This window comes from Gigantopelta aegis, chromosome 8 (assembly GCF_016097555.1).
Source record: "Gigantopelta aegis isolate Gae_Host chromosome 8, Gae_host_genome, whole genome shotgun sequence".
NCBI lineage: Eukaryota > Metazoa > Mollusca > Gastropoda > Neomphalida > Peltospiridae > Gigantopelta > Gigantopelta aegis.
Genome location: NC_054706.1, coordinates 2,922,431 through 2,944,652, shown reverse-complemented (window position 1 = coordinate 2,944,652; position 22,222 = coordinate 2,922,431). Strand labels below are relative to the sequence as shown.

The 22,222-nt window shown below is 36.6% G+C and overlaps 1 protein-coding gene across 1 annotated transcript in view; it reads right to left on the bottom strand.

The window, feature by feature from the left end:
• Positions 1-21,709, bottom strand: part of LOC121380207 (integrator complex subunit 1-like) — a 73,035-nt gene extending 51,326 nt beyond the window's left edge. Inside the window, exons 1-12 of the mRNA XM_041509021.1 lie at positions 21,597-21,709; positions 20,857-21,144; positions 17,650-17,846; positions 16,589-16,726; positions 13,769-13,928; positions 10,094-10,202; positions 7,068-7,254; positions 4,826-4,971; positions 3,665-3,806; positions 3,332-3,514; positions 2,292-2,400; positions 90-210 (exon numbers count right to left, since the gene is read on the bottom strand). Of these exons, the coding sequence (XP_041364955.1) occupies positions 90-210; positions 2,292-2,400; positions 3,332-3,514; positions 3,665-3,806; positions 4,826-4,971; positions 7,068-7,254; positions 10,094-10,202; positions 13,769-13,928; positions 16,589-16,726; positions 17,650-17,846; positions 20,857-21,144; positions 21,597-21,645 (1,829 nt within the window). The 5' untranslated portion in view covers positions 21,646-21,709. The remainder of the gene's footprint in view (positions 1-89; positions 211-2,291; positions 2,401-3,331; positions 3,515-3,664; positions 3,807-4,825; positions 4,972-7,067; positions 7,255-10,093; positions 10,203-13,768; positions 13,929-16,588; positions 16,727-17,649; positions 17,847-20,856; positions 21,145-21,596) is intronic.
• Between the last annotated feature and the right edge of the window lie 513 nt (positions 21,710-22,222).

Below are 22,222 nucleotides of genomic sequence, written 5' to 3'. Positions count from 1 at the left end.
TCCTCAAACAAGTGCACTCTCCCCTACGGCTAGTAGTCTGGGGGAGTGCACTTGAAGACAGGTGATGTTAAAAAGAAATAATTAAATACCAGTGTACGTATTCCGCTGGTTTTATCTCCATCATCTTCGGTACAACCATATGTAACCACCAAACTGCATCACGCTGAATGACGGCACAGTGGTTTTTGAAGTGGTGGAGAACTTCAATATCTGGAACACAAAGTTAAAAAGCAGTTTTTAAACAGTAACACAACTAAAAATCTGAAATACAAATTAACTGTGGTTTAAACTGTTGTAGAACTTCAATTTGTAAAATGTAAACTATAATAATTACACAACTTCCATATTAAAAATATAAATGAAAACTGCATTTATAAGCTGTGAAAAAACCTTCAATAAATTAAAACTGGTTTTTAAATTGTTTTGTAACTCTCTATTTATCTGTATACAACTACAATATTTAAAATACAACTTAAACTGTATTTCTAAACTGGTGTTAAGACTGTTTTTAACTCTCTATATATCTGTATACAACTACAATATTTAAAATACAACTTAAACTGTATTTCTAAACTGGTGTTAGACTGTTTTTAACTCTCTATATATCTGTATACAACTACAATATTTAAAATACAACTTAAACTGTATTTCTAAACTGGTGTTACACTGTTTTTAACTCTCTATATATCTGTATACAACTACAATATTTAAAATACAACTTAAACTGTATTTCTAAACTGGTGGTAGACTGTTTTTAACTCTCTATATATCTGTATACAACTACAATATTTAAAATACAACTTAAACTGTATTTCTAAACTGGTGTTAGACTGTTTTTAATTGTTGTACAAATTCATACATTTCAAACAAATCATAACATGTTTTCAACATCTTGAACATACTGGTCAATTTCGATCTCAATTTAACTTTTTTATTATAATACTGTGAACAAACAAAAGAATACAAAAGCACCAAGTGAAAAGATTGGCTTCTGAAGTTTACAATAGAGAAAGATAAACTTTACATAGACAATGATGATGTTTACAATGGATAAAGAGTTTACGATGGAGAAAGATGAAGTTTATAATAGAGAAAGATGAGTTACAATAAAGAAATATGTTATAACAGAGAAAGATGAAGTTTACAATAGAGAAAGATGAGTTTACAATAGAGAAAGATAGTTTACAATAGAGAAAGAATAGTTTACAATAGACAAATATGAAGTTTACAATGGAGAAAGATGAAGTTTACAATAGAGAAAGATAAAGTTTACAATAGACAAATATGAAGTTTACAATGGAGAAAGATGAAGTTTACAATAGAGAAAGATGAGTTACAATAGAGAAAGATGAGTTACAATAGAGAAAGATGTTACAACGGAGAAAGATGAAGTTTACAATAGAGAAAGATGACATTTGCAATAAATATGTTACAATAAAGATGACATTTACAATAGAGAAAGATTACATTTACAACAGAGAAACAAATGTCATGTTACAATAGAGAAAGATGACATTTACAATAGAGAAAGATGACAGTTAAAATAGAGAAAGATCTTACAACAGAGAAAGATGAAGTTTACAATAGAGAAAGATGACATTTACAATAAATATGTTACAATAAAGATGACATTTACAATAGAAGATGACATTTACAATAGAGAAACATGTTACAATAGAGAAAGATGACATTAACAATAAAGATGAGTTAAAATAGAGAAAGATCTTACAACAGTTTACAATAGAGAAAGATGACATTTACAATAAATATGTTATAATAAAGATGACATTTACAATAGAGAAACGTGTTACAATAGAGAAAGATGACATTTACAAGATGACAGTTAAAATAGAGAAAGATCTTACAACAGAGAAAGATGAAGTTTACAATAGAGAAAGATGACATTTACAATAAATGTTATACTAAAGATGACATTTACAATAGAGAAACATGTTACAATAGAGAAAGATGACATTTACAAGATGACAGTTAAAATAGAGAAAGATCTTACAACAGAGAAAGATGAAGTTTACAATAGAGAAAGATGACATTTACAATAAATGTTATAATAAAGATGACATTTACAATAGAGAAACATGTTACAATAGAGAAAGATGACATTTACAATAAAGATGAGTTAAAATAGAGAAAGATCTTACAACAGAGAAAGATGAAGTTTACAATAGAGAAAGATGACATTTACAATAAATATGTTATAATAAAGATGACATTTACAATAGAGAAAGATGTTACAATAGAGAAAGATGACATTTACAATAAAGACAATGCACCTTTGTTTTCTCCTTTAGACAATGCAGCAACCGATTCTCTCACAGCAGGGGTAATTCCAAGCAAAACATTCAAAGTGATCAGGTCCGTCATGGACATCACGAAACGCTCCTAGAAACAATATCAGTAGGTCGTGTTTTCAATGATGCTCCCAAAAAATGTATCCACAAAATCAACATCTGACCATCTTTCTGCACATGACTCATAAATTATTACATGTAAAGTACAAAAACGTAATTATTAGCGAAAAGGAAATATTGCTATTGAAATATAATTTAGCAAAAAAGGTGGGTTTTTTGTTTGTTTTATTCTTAATACCATTAATGTTCATACCCTGTTACACCGACACACAAAACAATAGAACAGTATGCGTGGTTTATCTAAGATAAGGAACACCTCAGCACAGTTTGATTTTTCATCTTATTGTAAGTGTGGTCTGTGACTGTACAGCTTGAACACAAAAACTTCTTTAAACGACATATCAGCATAGACTGATTTATCATGTTATTATAAGTGTGGTAAAACTTGCTTTAAACAACACTTTAGCACAGTTTTATCATGTTATTATAAGTGTGGTAAAACTTGCTTTAAACAACACTTTAGCACAGTTTTATCATGTTATTATAAGTGTGGTAAAACTTGCTTTAAACAACACTTTAGCACAGTTTTATCATGTTATTATAAGTGTGGTAAAACTTGCTTTAAACAACACTTTAGCACAGTTTTATCATGTTATTATAAGTGTGGTAAAACTTGCTTTAAACAACACTTTAGCACAGTTTTATCATGTTATTATAAGTGTGGTAAAACTTGCTTTAAACAACACTTTAACACAGTTTTATCATGTTATTATAAGTGTGGCAAAACTTGCTTTAAACAACACTTTAACACAGTTTTATCATGTTATTATAAGTGTGGCAAAACTTGCTTTAAACAACACTTTAGCACAGTTTTATCATGTTATTATAAGTGTGGTAAAACTTGCTTTAAACAACACTTTAGCACAGTTTTATCATGTTATTATAAGTGTGGTAAAACTTGCTTTAAACGTTGCGTCCATGTCTGAGAACTTGGTCTCGGTGCGCTCCTGCATGAGTCCGAGACAGAATGCGGGGAAGTTCATGTCGTGCCTCACAGCTCGGACTATCTCACGTAGTAGAGCTCGCAGGGCTCGAAGATAATCATCTTTATTTGCCGACAAATCCTGGAATACCTCGGCCAGCATCTGAAGAAAAGCAACAAAAAAAGTCAATGGATATTTTACATGTAAGTGAGGATGTGTAAAATAAACAGTATCTGGGTGAGCAGAAAATTCAGAAACATTATTTATAAAATGAATCGTTCAGTGAGACGATCATTCACAGACGAGGCGCACCTTGGCGGCTGCTTCGCCGGACACCTGGAACGTGGTTGCCAGGAGTGACATGTTGTTGGGGTTGCGGGCTTGGGACAGCTCATTGTAGATGGTGTGTGTTAGAATGATCCGCAGGTTGTCTGAATGTTGGGCCAGCAACTCTCTGTAAAGAAAAAACTAAAAGTTATATTGAATCGAAAACATTTTATTGCAAACAAAAAACAAAGGCTTAGGCACAAGTTTTACAACTTAGTAGGCCCTCTCTTATACACATACAATACAATATGAAATGTGAAAGTTACATAGTATTGTCTGCCAGGGCTTCTAGAAAACCATAGCCGACGTCTGTGGCAGGTGGTTTTCATGAACGAGCTAGTAAAAAGTTTATTTCACCATGCCCGATGACGAGTGGAAAAAAACAAAAGAAGAAGAAAACTCACAAACATCCATAATCCCAAACAGAAATGACACCATTTGAGCTAGTAAAAAGGAGCGTCCATGTCTGAGAACTTGGTCTCGGTGCGCTCCTGCATGAGTCCGAGACAGAATGCGGGGAAGTTCATGTCATGCCTCACAGCTCGGACTATCTCACGTAGTAGAGCTCGTAACCAAGCTCCTATCAAAATCTAATTATCATCAATACATACTATCAACCTGTAGAATAACCTTGTCAGTTACTTCAATAAGTTGAATATCACTGTCAATTACTTCAATAAGTTGAATATCACTGTCAATTACTTCAATATGTTGAATATCATTGTTAGTTACTTCAATATTTTGAATATCATTGTTAGTTACTTCAATATGTTGAATATCACTGTTAGTTACTTCAATATTTTGAATATCATTGTTAGTTACTTCAATATGTTGAATATCACTGTCAGTTACTTCAATATGTTGAATATCACTGTCAGTTACTTCAATATGTTGAATATCGATGTTAGTTACTTCAATATGTTGCATATCATTGTTAGTTACTTCAATATGTTGAATATCACTGCTAGTTACTTCGTGTTGAATATCACCATTAGTTACTTCAATATGTTGAATATCACTGCTAGTTACTTCATGTTGAATATTAGTGTTCATAACTTCAACGAGATGAATATTAGTGTTCATAACTTCAATATGTTGAATATCAGTGTTCATAACTTTAACATGTTGAATATCAGTGTTACTAACCTCATGCAGTTGAGGTAATGATTAACAAGTGGCTTGGTCTTCATGCGAATCTTGATGAGTTGAGCGATCACTTCTATGTCACTGTGTTCCTTCTGGTTACAGTTCATACACACAGACATCAGCAGATCTTGAGCTGTACGAGCTAGCTGTATAATATAATAAATATTAACAGAGGTTAGAATTTATAGATAGACATCAACAGATCTTGAGCAGTATGAGCTAGCTGTATAATATAATAAATATTAACAGAGGTCAGAATTCATAGATAGACATCAACAGATCTTGAGTCATTTGAGCTAGCTGTATAATATAATAAATATTAACAGAGGTCAGAATTCATAGATAGACATCAATAGATCTTGAGCCATACGAGCTAGCTGTATAATATAATAAATATTAACAGAGGTCAGAATTCATAGATAGACATCAGCAGATCTTGAGTCATACAAGCTAGTTGTATAATATAATAAATATTAACAGAGGTTAGAATTCATAGATAGACATCAGCAGATCTTGAGCCATTTGAGCTAGCTGTATAATATAATAAATATTAACAGAGGTTAGAATTCAGACATCAGCAGATATTGAGCTGTACGTGCTAGCTGTATAATATAATCAATATTAACAGAGGTTAGAATTCAGACATCAGCAGATTTTGAGATGTACGTGCTAGCTGTATAATATAATAAATATTAACAGAGGTTAGAATTCAGACATCAGCAGATCTTGAGATGTACGTGCTAGCTGTATAATATAATAAACATCAACAGAGGTTAGAATTCAGACATCAGCAGATCTTGAGATGTACATTGTACGTGCTAGCTGTATAATATAATAAACATTAACAGAGGTTAGAATTCAGACATCAGCAGATCTTGAGCTGTACGAGCTAGCTGTATAATATAATAAATATTAACAGAGGTTAGAATTCATAGATAGACATCAGCAGATCTTGAGCCATTTGAGCTAGCTGTATAATATAATAAATATTAACAGAGGTCAGAATTTATAGATAGACATCAGCAGATCTTGAGCCATTTGAGCTAGCTGTATAATATAATAAATATTAACAGAGGTTAGAATTCAGACATCAGCAGATATTGAGCTGTACGTGCTAGCTGTATAATATAATCAATATTAACAGAGGTCAGAATTCAGACATCAGCAGATCTTGAGCTGTACGTGCTAGCTGTATAATATAATCAATATTAACAGAGGTTAGAATTCAGACATCAGCAGATCTTGAGATGTACGTGCTAGCTGTATAATGTAATAAATATTAACAGAGGTTAGAATTCAGACATCAGCAGATCTTGAGATGTACGTGCTAGCTGTATAATATAATAAACATCAACAGAGGTTAGAATTCAGACATCAGCCGATCTTGAGATGTACATTGTACGTTCTAGCTGTATAATATAATAAATATTAACAGAGGTCAGAATTCATAGACATCAGCAGATCTTGAGCTGTACAAGCTAGCTGTATAATATAATAAATATTAACAGAGGTCAGAATTCATAGATAGACATCAGCAGATCTTGAGCCATACAAGCTAGCTGAATGATATAATAAATATTAACAGAGGTTAGAATTCAGACATCAGCAGATCTTGAGCCATTTGAGCTAGCTGTATAATATAATAAATATTAACAGAGGTGAGAATTTATAGATAGACATCAGCAGATCTTGAGCTGTACAAGCTAGCTGTATAATATAATAAATATTAACAGAGGTTAGAATTTATAGATAGACATCAGCAGATCTTGAGCTGTACAAGCTAGCTGTGTAATATAATAAATATTAACAGAGGTTAGAATTCATAGATAGACATCAGCAGATCTTGAGCAGTATGTGTAAGTTGTATAATATAATAAATATTAACAGAGGTTACAATTCATAGACAGACATGAAGAGATTCTTCCTTGTTTACAACTCATAATTACAAGCCTAGAAGCAGTAAATTATGCGTTTTCTTGTTAGTGCCTGCAATCACAAACACAACAACCATCGAAAAAACCTTTTATAGCAAAACTAAATCTGTTATTTTTATTAAGTAGTTTATTTCAATTGGTTTTAATTTCCTTTAATCTACAAAAATAGACTTTTTCAAAGATCAGCGTCTTTTGGTACACATTCCGCATTCACTATAACTAAAGAATATTGGTGTTTTGTGGGGAGGGGGGGTATTGTTGGGATTTCTTCTCTACTGTCAACTCTGTTGTGTATGTAGACAACAAACCTTGGGATTCTGCAGCCACATCTCGAGTCGTTGAGAGGCCAGTGATCTCACCTCCGCGTACCCGGCTGTCACCGACATCAGTCGAATCAGATTCCGCGCCGACGCATCCATGGGCTGTCTCCGATTGAGATAGTCGTGTACGATGTCGTGAATGTAGGTCTCTATACTGTCCTGCTGGAATGGGTATCTGAGGGAAAAGGTCAGATGGGTTGAAGATAAACAATATGATAACATGGCATTTCACTGTTTTAATCTGTCACATTTAAAGTTTAAACGTCATACACAAATAGTTGACAAGTAATGTGCAAACTGGTGAATTTATTAACTGTGTATGAAAAATATGCAGTTATTTTAACAGCTAACCTGAAGCCTCAGCTGGATTATTAAGTTGAAGTTTTTTAACGACACCACTGGACACCTAGACACAATTAACCTAAGTAAACGCAATTTTATCAATTGTTTCAGTAATTGTAAACAGCATTAACTATTATAAAATTTTATAACAATGAGAAATCCACAAATATAATATTTACCCTTTCACACAGTGTTTTATTTTATAAATTGTAAAGTGAAAATATGTAAGTAAAAGCTAGAAACTTGGTACTTGTCAAAAATTAATCTAGAAGTCAGAAGGTTAAAACTCTCTGTACTGAAGGTGCTTTCAGCAGCCAATGTGTAAGTGGTTTTACTTAGTCAATGCCCTTTGACGCACATTCATAAAACTGAACTTGGTGTGTGAAAAGCAAGTGATTTCATTACACATCTGGTGAAAAAGAACCCATCCGATGAATATTACACCTGTTATAAGAGATGGTCATGTGTGTGAGTTTCTCATCCATGTACCTGGGTAGGATGACCCCGCTCTCACTGACCATGTGTGTGAGTGTTTCTCGTCCACGTACCTTGGTAGGATGACCCCGCTCTCACTGACCATGTGTGTGAGCGTTTCTCGTCCACGTACCTGGGTAGGATGACCCCGCTCTCACTGACCATGTGTGTGAGTGTTTCTCGTCCACGTACCTGGGTAGGATGACCCCGCTCTCACTGACCATGTGTGTGAGTGTTTCTCGTCCACGTACCTTGGTAGGATGACCCCGCTCTCACTGACCATGTGTGTGAGTGTTTCTCGTCCACGTACCTGGGTAGGATGACCCCGCTCTCACTGACCATGTGTGTGAGTGTTTCTCGTCCACGTACCTTGGTAGGATGACCCCGCTCTCACTGACCATGTGTGTGAGTGTTTCTCGTCCAAGTACCTGGGTAGGATGACCCCGCTCTCACTGACCATGTGTGTGAGTGTTTCTCGTCCACGTACCTTGGTAGGATGACCCCGCTCTCACTGACCATGTGTGTGAGCGTTTCTCGTCCACGTACCTGGGTAGGATGACCCCGCTCTCACTGACCATGTGTGTGAGTGTTTCTCGTCCACGTACCTGGGTAGGATGACCCCGCTCTCACTGACCATGTGTGTGAGTGTTTCTCGTCCACGTACCTTGGTAGGATGACCCCGCTCTCACTGACCATGTGTGTGAGTGTTTCTCATCCATGTACCTGGGTAGGATGACCCCGCTCTCACTGACCATGTGTGTGAGTGTTTCTCGTCCACGTACCTTGGTAGGATGACCCCGCTCTCACTGACCATGTGTGTGAGTGTTTCTCGTCCACGTACCTGGGTAGGATGACCCCGCTCTCACTGACCATGTGTGTGAGTGTTTCTCGTCCACGTACCTTGGTAGGATGACCCCGCTCTCACTGACCATGTGTGTGAGTGTTTCTCGTCCACGTACCTTGGTAGGATGACCCCGCTCTCACTGACCATGTGTGTGAGTGTTTCTCATCCATGTACCTGGGTAGGATGACCCCGCTCTCACTGACCATGTGTGTGAGTGTTTCTCGTCCACGTACCTTGGTAGGATGACCCCGCTCTCACTGACCATGTGTGTGAGTGTTTCTCGTCCACGTACCTTGGTAGGATGACCCCGCTCTCACTGACCATGTGTGTGAGTGTTTCTCGTCCACGTACCTTGGTAGGATGACCCCGCTCTCACTGACCATGTGTGTGAGTGTTTCTCATCCATGTACCTGGGTAGGATGACCCCGCTCTCACTGACCATGTGTGTGAGTGTTTCTCGTCCACGTACCTTGGTAGGATGACCCCGCTCTCACTGACCATGTGTGTGAGTGTTTCTCGTCCACGTACCTGGGTAGGATGACCCCGCTCTCACTGACCATGTGTGTGAGTGTTTCTCGTCCACGTACCTTGGTAGGATGACCCCGCTCTCACTGACCATGTGTGTGAGTGTTTCTCGTCCACGTACCTTGGTAGGATGACCCCGCTCTCACTGACCATGTGTGTGAGTGTTTCTCATCCATGTACCTGGGTAGGATGACCCCGCTCTCACTGACCATGTGTGTGAGTGTTTCTCGTCCACGTACCTTGGTAGGATGACCCCGCTCTCACTGACCATGTGTGTGAGTGTTTCTCGTCCACGTACCTTGGTAGGATGACCCCGCTCTCACTGACCATGTGTGTGAGCGTTTCTCGTCCACGTACCTGGGTAGGATGACCCCGCTCTCACTGACCATGTGTGTGAGTGTTTCTCGTCCACGTACCTTGGTAGGATGACCCCGCTCTCACTGACCATGTGTGTGAGTGTTTCTCATCCATGTACCTGGGTAGGATGACCCCGCTCTCACTGACCATGTGTGTGAGTGTTTCTCGTCCACGTACCTGGGTAGGATGACCCCGCTCTCACTGACCATGTGTGTGAGTGTTTCTCGTCCACGTACCTTGGTAGGATGACCCCGCTCTCACTGACCATGTGTGTGAGTGTTTCTCATCCATGTACCTGGGTAGGATGACCCCGCTCTCACTGACCATGTGTGTGAGTGTTTCTCGTCCACGTACCTGGGTAGGATGACCCCGCTCTCACTGACCATGTGTGTGAGTGTTTCTCGTCCACGTACCTGGGTAGGATGACCCCGCTCTCACTGACCATGTGTGTGAGTGTTTCTCGTCCACGTACCTGGGTAGGATGACTCCACTCTCACTGACCGGTTTCTCCGTCTCGGACTCTCCCTGGTCTGGACTCTTAGAAACATCTTCTTCTTCAAATAGGTTCAGTACCGGACTCGCTGAAAAACACAAGCAACTTGACAGAACTTCCACTACAGCCATTTTTTATTGGTTACTCTCATTTTCTATGTATTAAATAAATAAAGTTAGTTTTGTTTAACGACACCACTAGAGCACATTGATTTTAATCACAGGTTATTGGAGTTTAAACATTTCGTAAATCTGACATACTTTGATATACCAGTCGTGGAGCACTGGCTGAATGAGACACAGCCCAATGGGCCCACCAATGGGGATCCATCCTAGACCATTAGGCAATTTGATATACCAGTCGTGGAGCACTGGCTGAATGAGACACAGCCCAATGGGCCCACCAATGGGGATCCATCCTAGACCATTAGGCAATTTGATATACCAGTCGTGGAGCACTGGCTGAATGAGACACAGCCCAATGGGCCCACCAATGGGGATCCATCCTAGACCATTAGGCAATTTGATATACCAGTCGTGGAGCACTGGCTGAATGAGACACAGCCCAATGGGCCCACCAATGGGGATCCATCCTAGACCATTAGGCAATTTGATATACCAGTCGTGGAGCACTGGCTGAATGAGACACAGCCCAATGGGCCCACCAATGGGGATCCATCCTAGACCATTAGGCAATTTGATATACCAGTCGTGGAGCACTGGCTGAATGAGACACAGCCCAATGGGCCCACCAATGGGGATCCATCCTAGACCATTAGGCAATTTGATATACCAGTCGTGGAGCACTGGCTGAATGAGACACAGCCCAATGGGCCCACCAATGGGGATCCATCCTAGACCATTAGGCAATTTGATATACCAGTCGTGGAGCACTGGCTGAATGAGACACAGCCCAATGGGCCCACCAATGGGGATCCATCCTAGACCATTAGGCAATTTGATATACCAGTCGTGGAGCACTGGCTGAATGAGACACAGCCCAATGGGCCCACCAATGGGGATCCATCCTAGACCATTAGGCAAGTGTTTTACCACTGAGCTACATCCTGCCCCTTTTCGTGTATTGCCCGCAACTAATTACGTTTCAAAGAAATAATACTGGTCAGATAGCCCATACCAATGGATAGTTCGCAGACTATCTGTATGAAAGAGAATCAGTCAAATTACCAAAGTGAATGCCGAATGTTCACATATCCGTACAGTGTTTCCCCCAGGATTTTTGTTCAGAGGGTTGGCAAAATAGTTTGACGTTAATTGAGCCTCCAAAGGGTGTGAAAATACTAGGGGAGTTTGGGGGCATTCTCTCCAGTAAGGGTGTCATGTACACTTGTGGAAGGAGATATTTAAAGATAGATTTTAATAATAATGTTTATTATTATTAAATATTTGCATAATGTCAGAACAATAATTTGAAAAAGAAGTATAAAAGTATTAGACTAAGCACAAACAGATAATACATATTACTGAATCACTGGTTGTAATATGTATTATCTGTTATCTATCTATTTATCTAAAAGTAAAACCCAGGTCTTCTAGAATTTTTTTTAAATCCACTAACCATGGGATTGGTGATTTTAAAAATAAATTATCCATGATTGAATATTCATTAGACCTACTTCTGTAGGTATATCAGGGGTTCTAGAATTTTACAAAAAATGACTTCTCATAGTGACCAGTGGATAAAAAAAATTACTGGTCATGATAAAAAATTCACCTGCTAAATTGTAATCACTCGGTGACTGATAAAACAAATAAAAGAAAGTAAATATTTTGTAGGTACATTTTTAAATTTGTGTTAATTCAACACAAAAACAGACCAAACAAAAAAAACATTTGGAAGTTTGTAAAACAATATGGTTATGTGCAACCTTTGAAACAAAACCCTGATCTGACGAGACTGGTCACTGTTTATTTTGTTACGCCTGCACTGTGTTAGAGTAACAACCGTGTGGGTATCAGTCACTTAGTAGTTGCGCCAAAATGACTGCAACATTTTGTTAACTTGGGACTTTAATAAAATTACATCTGTAACTAAGTATATTCATTTCAGGGATGGGGCATAGATTAATGGTGACCACATATTCATTAATGAACTGCTGCATGTGAAAGGAAATCGAAAGTATTGACTTGTAGATCCGTTTTCCTTTTTACATATGATCTTTGTTGGCTGATTTTGTGGGGTTTTTCATTCAATCATCATCATGATGGTTTATTTGTTATCCCCTCACTGGCCACCGGGCTCTAACAATGTACATATTTGTGGAATACTAGTATATTTATGACTACTAGCATTTCTATTTTATTTTTTTTATAATAATATCGGTTAATGGTTAAAAAATTTACGGTCCCGGTAAAGAAATTCACAGGGTCAGTGCGGGGTCCTTCCCGCCTTTAGGGGAAACACTGCTGTACCCATGGGGTAAACAGATTACTTGTTTTGGTTGCAATTTCCAACTAAAATATCAATCAATTAACGGTGTTTTTAAAATAACGGTTGATGTACCATTACTTCTGTGATTTTATTTTATTTTATTATACAGTGTGTCTGAAAAAGCATTTCATACTGCATGCATGTTTTTAGGCCTGAGAAATGGAAATGGTCACAAAGCCTGCGCCATCAGATATCAGTAGTGACCTCAGATAGCCATGGTTTGAAATAACCTGAGATGCTGTTAAACAAATATTTATCTTCTTTACTCCATTAACCTAAGTCAAATAATCTATTTTTTTAAAAAGGATGCATCTTTATTTACAGGGATGTGAGAGCATATCCTGAATTGAACATAACTGGCCATTCGCAGCAAAACTGAAGAAATCCAGCCAAGGGAATATACTACGCGCGATCACACAATACTACTTCCGATCTAAAGCTAAGAACACACTGGACGCAGGCGTCAACAGTTACGTGGGGGGCAACAGTTACGCGGGTGGCAAATTTCAAACGTAACTGATTTCAATGCAACAAAACACACTAACGCGGACAGCAGTCACGCAGGCATCTCCTATCATTCTTGTAGCGATTTTTGACGTTTGCCGCCCGCTGCCACATGGGTGAATTCCCATTTGTCACGTGTTTCCGGCATTTATTGAGGGGATAGTTGATGGTGTTTATGGTTGTTGGGGTTTTTTTGTGTGTTTTTTTTCTTTCGGAAAATGTCAACTAAACTGAAGACATCAACATTAAATATTGATCAGGTTATTGTTGAAGTGGAGAAATATCCATCTCTATATAATCCACATAATACCTCATACAGAGATGTGGGAAAAAAAACTAAACATCTGGGCTAACATATGATCATTATTGGAAACATCATGTAATAGGTTGATGTTTGTATCATAATTGAAAAATGGAGAAAAAGAAAATCAAAACTAGAATAATGGCTTTTGTATGCGATTTGCCACTTGCTAGACGCATTCAGTGTGTTTTCTCGAGTACCGCTTGCCACCCGTGACCTGTGTGTTCTTAACTCTTGTGTGCGGTGCGGCAGTCTTCATCAGCCAAAAGGCTCATAGTTTTTTTTAGTTTTTTTGTTTTGTTTAAGACGAAATGGAAAAGTGCATTTACGTGTAGCTCTCACATCCCTGTTATTGTCTGAGAAGTGTTTTAAAACCATTATTATGGTTATTATCTCACCTGACCCGGGTGTTTCGGACTTGATCGGATCGGTCGAGGCTAACAGCATGCTCTTCGGGGGAATCTTCGTGTGAAACGCGGTCTGGATGTTCTCAACAAAACCCTTACAGTCTTCTCGATCGAGCCAAACCCGCTCGCCTAGCGAGTCTTCCACGTACACCTGCAACAAACACAAAATGTTTTATACTTGTGCTCAAATTTAATTAAGAGGAAATCACTGAAAATTGGTACTCTCCATTACAAAATTTATATATATTTATTGCTTGTTTATAATTATCTTTAAGGTACCAAAGTTGTGCCCAGACAATCTTGAGTGTTAAAACTCAATGTTTATTTTTGTAAATTCAAAGGTAAAAAAAAGAAGAAGTTTTTTGCTTAAAGGAAACATGACACGAGACCATATTATAGCTCATTTTAAAAGAAAAATGATATAAAAATAATATACAAATAACTTTATAACAATAAAATACGTGTAGTTAACTTAAAATGAAGAAATTACGCTAACCAGTATCAAAGTACGATTTATGCATATTTCTTCGTGAGCGTTCGGAAAAAAAAGGAAGTGACGTCAGAGCCGCTGTACTCTTCCATTGTTGTTAACTGTTTATATATGGAGTAAGGGGCTTACGATCTTTTCAGTCCAACAGTGCCGTACTGCGCGGCCTTCGGGTGTAAAAATAAACAGTTTAAACGATCGGGATTGTCTTTTTATGGTTTTCCAAAGGATTGTATCCGAAGAAAGACGCGTGTATTTTATCGCAAAAGAAAAGATTGGACACCAACACCGCATAGTACTTTGGTGTCCGCCTAATTACAGCCCGGAGCCCGAACGTTACCCGGAGACAAAAACAGTACTCGGTTGCGAATGCCGAGGTGTACATTGTACATATTTGGCACAAAGATACACCTCAGCATGATGTATTTATATATGTTAAAACAAAAATGTAGAATTTTTTATTTATTTATTTTTTTGGAAAAAAAAAGATTTTTCATGTTAGGGCTGTAGGCCTACATAACAAAATCTGTATTCACCGTCCGAAGAAGGAAACGTCAATAAGTAATTAAATATGGCATATACAAACATGGGATTTGGCATGAGGATACATCTCAGTACAATGTATTTAAATATGTTTTTAAAAAACGTGTAGAAAACAATAATAATTTTAAATAATGTTTTTAATCTTCAAAGCAACATGAAGTTCAATACAAAAAACCCCACTACTGTCGGTGTCGAAATAACTATTATGTTTCATCCACGGGCTGACTTGAGAATCGGAGTGTTGTTTTAGTTAATTGGTCCTTTCTTTCCGTGGCCTGCACATGTGATTCCTGATTGGCAGGTGTATATTGCAGGGTATCGACCAGGTAAGTGATTACCACGGTCTAGACATGCGTACAAAATACGTGCCAGTTTTTTTAAGATTACAGGGTATTGTGGCGTAACCTGTCGCGACTATAGTACAATGTTAATGGACATTATCAGCCGCCCTGCTTCATTACTGTAAATAATGCTGTAAAACCCTTGATTAAGTAGACTTTCCCATCTAAAATTACCAAACTGACCAATTACGTAGTACCAAAGAAAAGAAAATTATCACTTGGGTATCGTGAGTGGTCGTTTTTACTCTAACGCACCCTACCAATAGGCCTAATAATATGCTACTTTTTTTTTTATGAGAGAAAAATACTATAACCCCATTTCGTTCTATTGATGCAAATAGAAATATATTTAGTTTAAAAGTTGATTATACTCTCAAGTCATTTATGTTGTTTTACAAGCCAGGTTAATGAAAGTGAAGCGCCTTGTCGTAAATTAGAGCGTTTGTTTACACTGTGCATACAGATTTCATTATGTACAGCCCGAACATAAAAAATGCGATATTTTCTAAAAAAACAAAAACCCAAAAATGTTTGTCCTACATTTATATTTTTTACATATTTAAATACATCATATCGAGGTGTATCTTTATGCTAAATATGAACAGTATACACCTCGGCATTAGCATCCGAGTTTTGGTTTTGTCTCCGGGTTACTTTCGGGCTCCGGGCTGTAAATTGGTCGACCGGTCTGGTCTGGCACCATCAGTTTCTCCACCCTCCGACTCGCTATCCGTTTTTTCTTCAGTATCACTGTTGTAAGTAAATGTGTGTCTTTCTTCATTTACTAACAGCTCATATTGATACGGCAAAACGTTTTGCGAACGAACACTCATTGTTTTGGTAAGCTGTGCAAGTCTTAGATTCTTTATGAGTGGTACGGACTAATGCTTTTAAGTGTAAGGCTTCAGATCAAGCGATGCGTCTCAGACGTCAGGGACCTCGTGATTGCCCTGCTCATTAAAGATCGGCAATTTCCGCTAAGAGCTCGTATCTGGGGTTCTTTTATGGAGATATTTTAAGTAATTAATTTTTTATAATTTTTTTTTTTAGGTGATTCAATTTATAATTAATTGTACATGGCTGGTGCCAAATATGGTTTACGTGACATGTTTCCTTTAACGACACCACATTGATTTATTAATCATCGGCTATTGGATGTCAAACATTTGGTCATTTTGACATATAGTCTTACATTTTTCCATTAGTAGCAAGGGGTCTATTATATGCACCATTCCAGACAGGATAGCATATACCAAGGTCTTTGTTATACCAGCATTGGTGCACTGGCTGGAACGAGATATAGCCAATGGGCCAGAGACAGGGATCGATCCCAGAGGGACCAAGCATCAAGAGAGCATTTTACCACAGGGCTAAGTCCTCATATAAAGATAAATATGCATGATGACATAGAAGGTAAAAATGTCAAAATTACAAATATACCTTGACAAAATCATCTGGCCAGTTGTCCTCCTCGGCAAACGAGGCCATCAGAGTGTTACAGGCGAGAACGGAGACCAGAGCGTTGCCTTTAGCCTTGAAGTTCAAGGTTGGATCACGCTTCAGCAAACTGCAGAAAGCCTGTAACAACCACAAACAATCAAAAAAGAAACTTTCGTTTAAAAATCATTAATAAATGTAAATCCAAATTCAGTGACATGAAAGTCTTTTCACCACTGTTAACATAAAACAGAAAACAAGTCATTGCTATAAACTGTATATAAATTACTGAAGAAAAGTATTTTAACAAGAAGTTTGGCAATAAGATGTAGAAAGAAAGTTTACAATCATATTTTAAACTTTTCTTTACATGGTACTGTACATATAAGCCTGAGGCTGTACTGTGTTAAATAGGAATTTGGCAGTCACATTCCGTTGAGGTGCCCTGCCAAGCACTGCCTATAGTTGTCAATTTCACTAAAACAATGTTACATGCATTTGAATGTAGTAAATAAGATATTAAAAAACATTAAATTTGTTCTCCTTGTATAAATATTTAACCTAACTTCTCGCTAATGGATTGCCCTTCCTTTCACTCAGAATGGTCCAAACCTTCCAATAGTCAATCAACCAGCTATAATCTTCCATTGTTTCTATGTTATCCATTTCTAGCCATGTGACTACCAGACCGTGGTTAGCGCTTGGAGGAGGGTAATGCACTTGGTAAGAGGGTGGGTTAATGTATATTGATTGAAAGAAAAACGGGAACACAAAACTATTAACAGCAAATATTGACTTGAACCAAAACTCTCATCCAGTATCAGGAAGTTGACTGTGTTACAGGCAGTCAGTCCCACAGTAAATTATTGACATTCAATCCCACATCACATCTCTGTAGGTTATTACAGGCATAGCTACTCTAGCAGTGAATTAAACTTGGTCTTAAATACCTTGTGATCCTTCAAAGAGATACAAAGAATAGATCATCAGAGGCTTCATGATCTATTGTCAATGTTTAAATATAAAAATATTCACGACATGACAGCTTTAACAGGTGACCGTACCTCAATAACAAGCTCGCTACAGAAGAGTGTGGGGTGTGTCTTTGCCAAGTACATCACTGTGAGGTAAACGACTGGATCGGGCTTCACCCGACTGCCATGAAGAGCCTTGACGGCGCCACACAAGATACCCTCAATCTTCTCATCATCGCCAGACTCCTCCGCTGCCAGAACCTTCTCAAGCATTTCACATGGCTCCACTGAAGAAAAAAAACAAATATACAAACGTTAAGATTTCTGGGGACACGAAATAAAAAAATAATCTTACTGCTGGTTATTATTTAATAGAAAACAAAACAATAATGTGAACAATGTATGTTGCTTTGGATTTACTGTAAAGCTTATATTATTAATAATTTTCAAATTAAAATAAAAAACAGAATTTAAAAATGATTTGGCAGACAGTGACTAAATTGGGGCAAAAGAATTAATATTTACATCGAAAAGAATCATAAAAACCCACCATTTTCAGGTAGATTCCTAGGATCATAACCAAACTATTAAATGCAGCCAATCTCATATTGGAAAAAAAAAAAAAAAAATTCAAATGTAAATACCTGTTTCTGTTTTAATACCAATGTTAAATGAAAATATTACAGCCTTGTTAATGCACAATGGTAATAATAATTTTTTAAGTAGACAAAAATGACATGACAAAAGATTGAAAAAATGTTTTAAAGCCTCAAAAAAAGTGGTTATACAACTGTCAAGGAAAGTAAGTAATAGTTGAAATTGAATGTCTTTCTCAATACACACATGTAGTGGTAAAAACATGCCTTCACATTTTACGCAAAGTATTGTCTCTGGTATTGTGTCGATAAAATCACGAAACCGAAATTTCATTTTCCATGATTATTATATCGAGTGTGACTATTCAATGAAGATAATATGTATATAATTATTTTTTTAATTTTATGTTTTGACACAATCACGAGACCCAATTCGGATTGTTGTGTTAACCGAACTAATCAGTGTTTTCACTTCAGGTGAACCAGAAACAGAGTTCCAACACAGGCGCAAATCAAACACATTACACATTTCAACTAAAATCATTGACACTCATTATTTGTAGTGTATCTCTTAACTGTAGGGGTCAAAAAATAGTACTGTAAATCAGGAACTGTTAGCGAATTTAGTGAGGTCATACAAGACGCTAATTTTTTATGATGCTAAATTTAAAGAGACATACAGCAGACTGTTCTGTGATTATCTGAAGGCACAACAATGGTTACATACTATCGATTACACCAAAAGGATAGCAAACAAAGCTAGTTAGTAAACATGTACTCCCCTGCGCGTGCTGTAACCTCACCGTGGTTCAGGGGTGTAACATTCTCTTTGAGAATGGCCAATACAGCACAAATTGAAGTTTAGAGTAAAATTCGGTGTCCGTAAAATTCTGTGATATTTGTATTTGTATTTTTGGCAGAGTTCTTTACACTGTTTTTGTTTAAACTTTGAATTTTTATATTGATGTTGATCATCACTTTATTTATGTGCATTACCATAGTTTGACACCCAATAGCCGATGTATTTTTCGTGCTGGGGTGTCGTTAAACATTCATTCATTCATTTAAACATGTACATTACTGCAATTTTCTACTAAATTCAAGAATTAAATATATCAATTATTAAACAATACAAAACATAATTTATTTCATTTTTATTTACAATGTTTTGTGACAGGTACAATTTCTTTCATGTCAGGCACAAATTGATTGGTGCAGGACATTGTGTCAGGTACACTAAAATGTTTTATTTCAAGGCTTGATGTAGTGAGAAACCTTTTTAGTTTATAGAGGCTCATTTTGAATAGTTAATTTGCCATGACCATAAAGAGCATAAAGAATAGATAATTTCCAAATACCATATATGAATATACTTTCCATTTAAATATACTGTAAATTCTAAAACTGCTACAAACACATTGTTTGGTGAATGGAATGGTACATTCCCCCCCTGTTGTTTGTATTTAATTATTAACATGTTCCCCTCTTCCTGGAACCTTCATGATGGAATACTGGGAGATTTGTTTTACTATTCCATTTCCAAAAATCACTAAATTATCTTATTCTTTCTGCAAAAAAAGCTTTTGTTTCCTTATCAATCAAAATATTTCCATTTTAGTTTTTACAGGCCATAGGATTTCAAATTTCATGGGAAACATTTTTTCGGTTCCATGCCTTGTGATCATGGGAACCAGGGGTGGGGAAAAATAAAACTGTCAATCGGTCCCACGTGATGTCATCACTACTGAAGGGGGATTAGAGGGAGAAAGAAAAAAGAAATAAAAATTATAAAATCATTTAAATGGTGATATTTGCCAAATAGTGTTTTTAAAAAAATCATAGTGGTGTCTGTATATTTTTATCTTGAATCATGAACACAAAACATAAACATCAAAACATATCACATTGACCAGCGGAAAAAAATCAAATTGTATATATTTTACATAATGGAATAAATAATATAAAAAAAGGAATAAAAGTTGTGAATTTTAACTCCCATATATGTATAAAAAGTAAGAGTATTCAGTACTGTGTCCTGAAAATTAATAAAAGATGGCACCGTTGAAGCTTTTGTCATCCTGAGCTAGCACATGTTAAGACAAAACGGTTAATAACGTTGTCACTGATTGGATGACATTTGACCTCTAGAGATAGCCGGTGTAGCTCCCACTTGTAACAAAAAAAAGGTGGAAAGGTTTTTTTTAAATTTTAAAGTCCTTTATAATTATTGCCTTGGGCATCAAGTGAACTTTGATAACTAAAACTTTGCAATATGCGTAACCACAACAGGGTAAACAATTCAACAGATATGTGATAAATAGATGGAAAAATCTAATGACATGTGACTGGAATCGTGTTGTGTTTTTTAAAATACGATACATAACAAGAATGCAATGAAATTATTTTACAGGATTTTGGCAAGAAAATGACTGACATGAAAGTATTTTATTTTTGTCCACCTTGACATTCCAGTACTTCTCTCGCTAACTGCCACAAACGCTCATTGTTTTGTGGCCACCTGTGCCACACACCTACAATATCCCATCAGTTTATATATCAGTAAAATAAATCTTATTGATTTTAAAATGTTCTAAAACTGTGGCCCAACCTATTGGAAACTGCTCTCACTTTTATGCTTTACCCAATTAACATTTGTCGTAAAAAATAAATAAACCATGATCAATTCCTGTCAAGACTATACCATCGATGGCCGATTCCTCAAAAGCCAGAGGAGTCACTGTCGATGGTGATGCTTTCCGTTCAGGCTCAGTTGCATGTCTTCCAAGAGGTGTAAATGTCTGACTCATCAGCTTTGGTTTCTTTGTCAAATTAACACCTCCCGTCGTAGACGAGGCTTCTCGTTTCCTTTCATTTCCAGGTGCAATCTTGCGGTCGATGGGCTGTGGACTCAAGGGACGTCTCACCCCACTGATATCGGATTCGCTCTTCCCCTTCCCCAACGCAATAAAGTCACCAGGAGGAGCATGGACTGCAAATAACAGTAACATTATGGTTAAACATTGTTTAATGCACATGAGCATTAATCATGTAATTTAATTTGATCCTTAGTTGTTAAAAATATAACGTCTTTCCAGTGTATTATAGACAGAAATTATAAAACATAAGCACCTTTAGAAAAAAAGAAGTTAGGCCCTACAATTAGGAAAGCCTAAAATATATTTTGTCATACGTCTCTTTAATATTTATAGAAAGGTTATTCTTGGTCTGTCTGAATAATATAGGTACATGTACTTCACTAATATGAGAATAAATTAAATAACAGCCATAATTTGAAAGGTTCCATTAAAACTACTAGCATTTTAATTACGGTACACGAAAATAGAAAATAAACGGAAATAGGTGGGCGATAATACATGGTTATACCGATAACCTGTAGCGTGACAGAAAAATACACAATGCAGCATTAAAAAATGGCGAAACCTTTTGGCTTGGAACTTTTCTTTGATGCTGGTAACTTTGATCGCTCCATTTTATATGATAAATTTAGAAAAATAACATTTTGCGGTGCTTCGATCGTCTCTGTGAAAGTTACATCTTACTTCCGGTCTCTCACCATAGTTTTGTTGATTCGTTTTTGTCTGAAACAAATTTTGACATAGGCTTACAGATATATAAAAGGCCGTTACCAGTACGTTTTCGGCGAGTGTTAACGACTCAATGGGTAGGTGTAAGGCCACTACACCGATTTCTCGCTCACTAATAACCAAACACTAACCCACTGTCCTGGAAAGACAGCCAAGATTTCTCACTTATAATATTTTTCAAACTTTGTATGGTTTTCTCCTTTTTTTTTAAATCCGTAGGCCTATTATTAGTATTAATACGACCAGTCTATATTTCTCTTAGACCGTTAAAACAATAATGTTGTTGTTCAGGATATTGTAATAATAATATTCTTAACTTAATTCAACTACAACAACATAAATGTTATTTTATTATTTTTTATTATTATTATTGATTTTTTGTTTTTTAATATTAGAACATTAATTTGATTGAATATTTTAGGCTGTTTAGCTATTGGCTGTCTACTATGTACAGTAGATTTT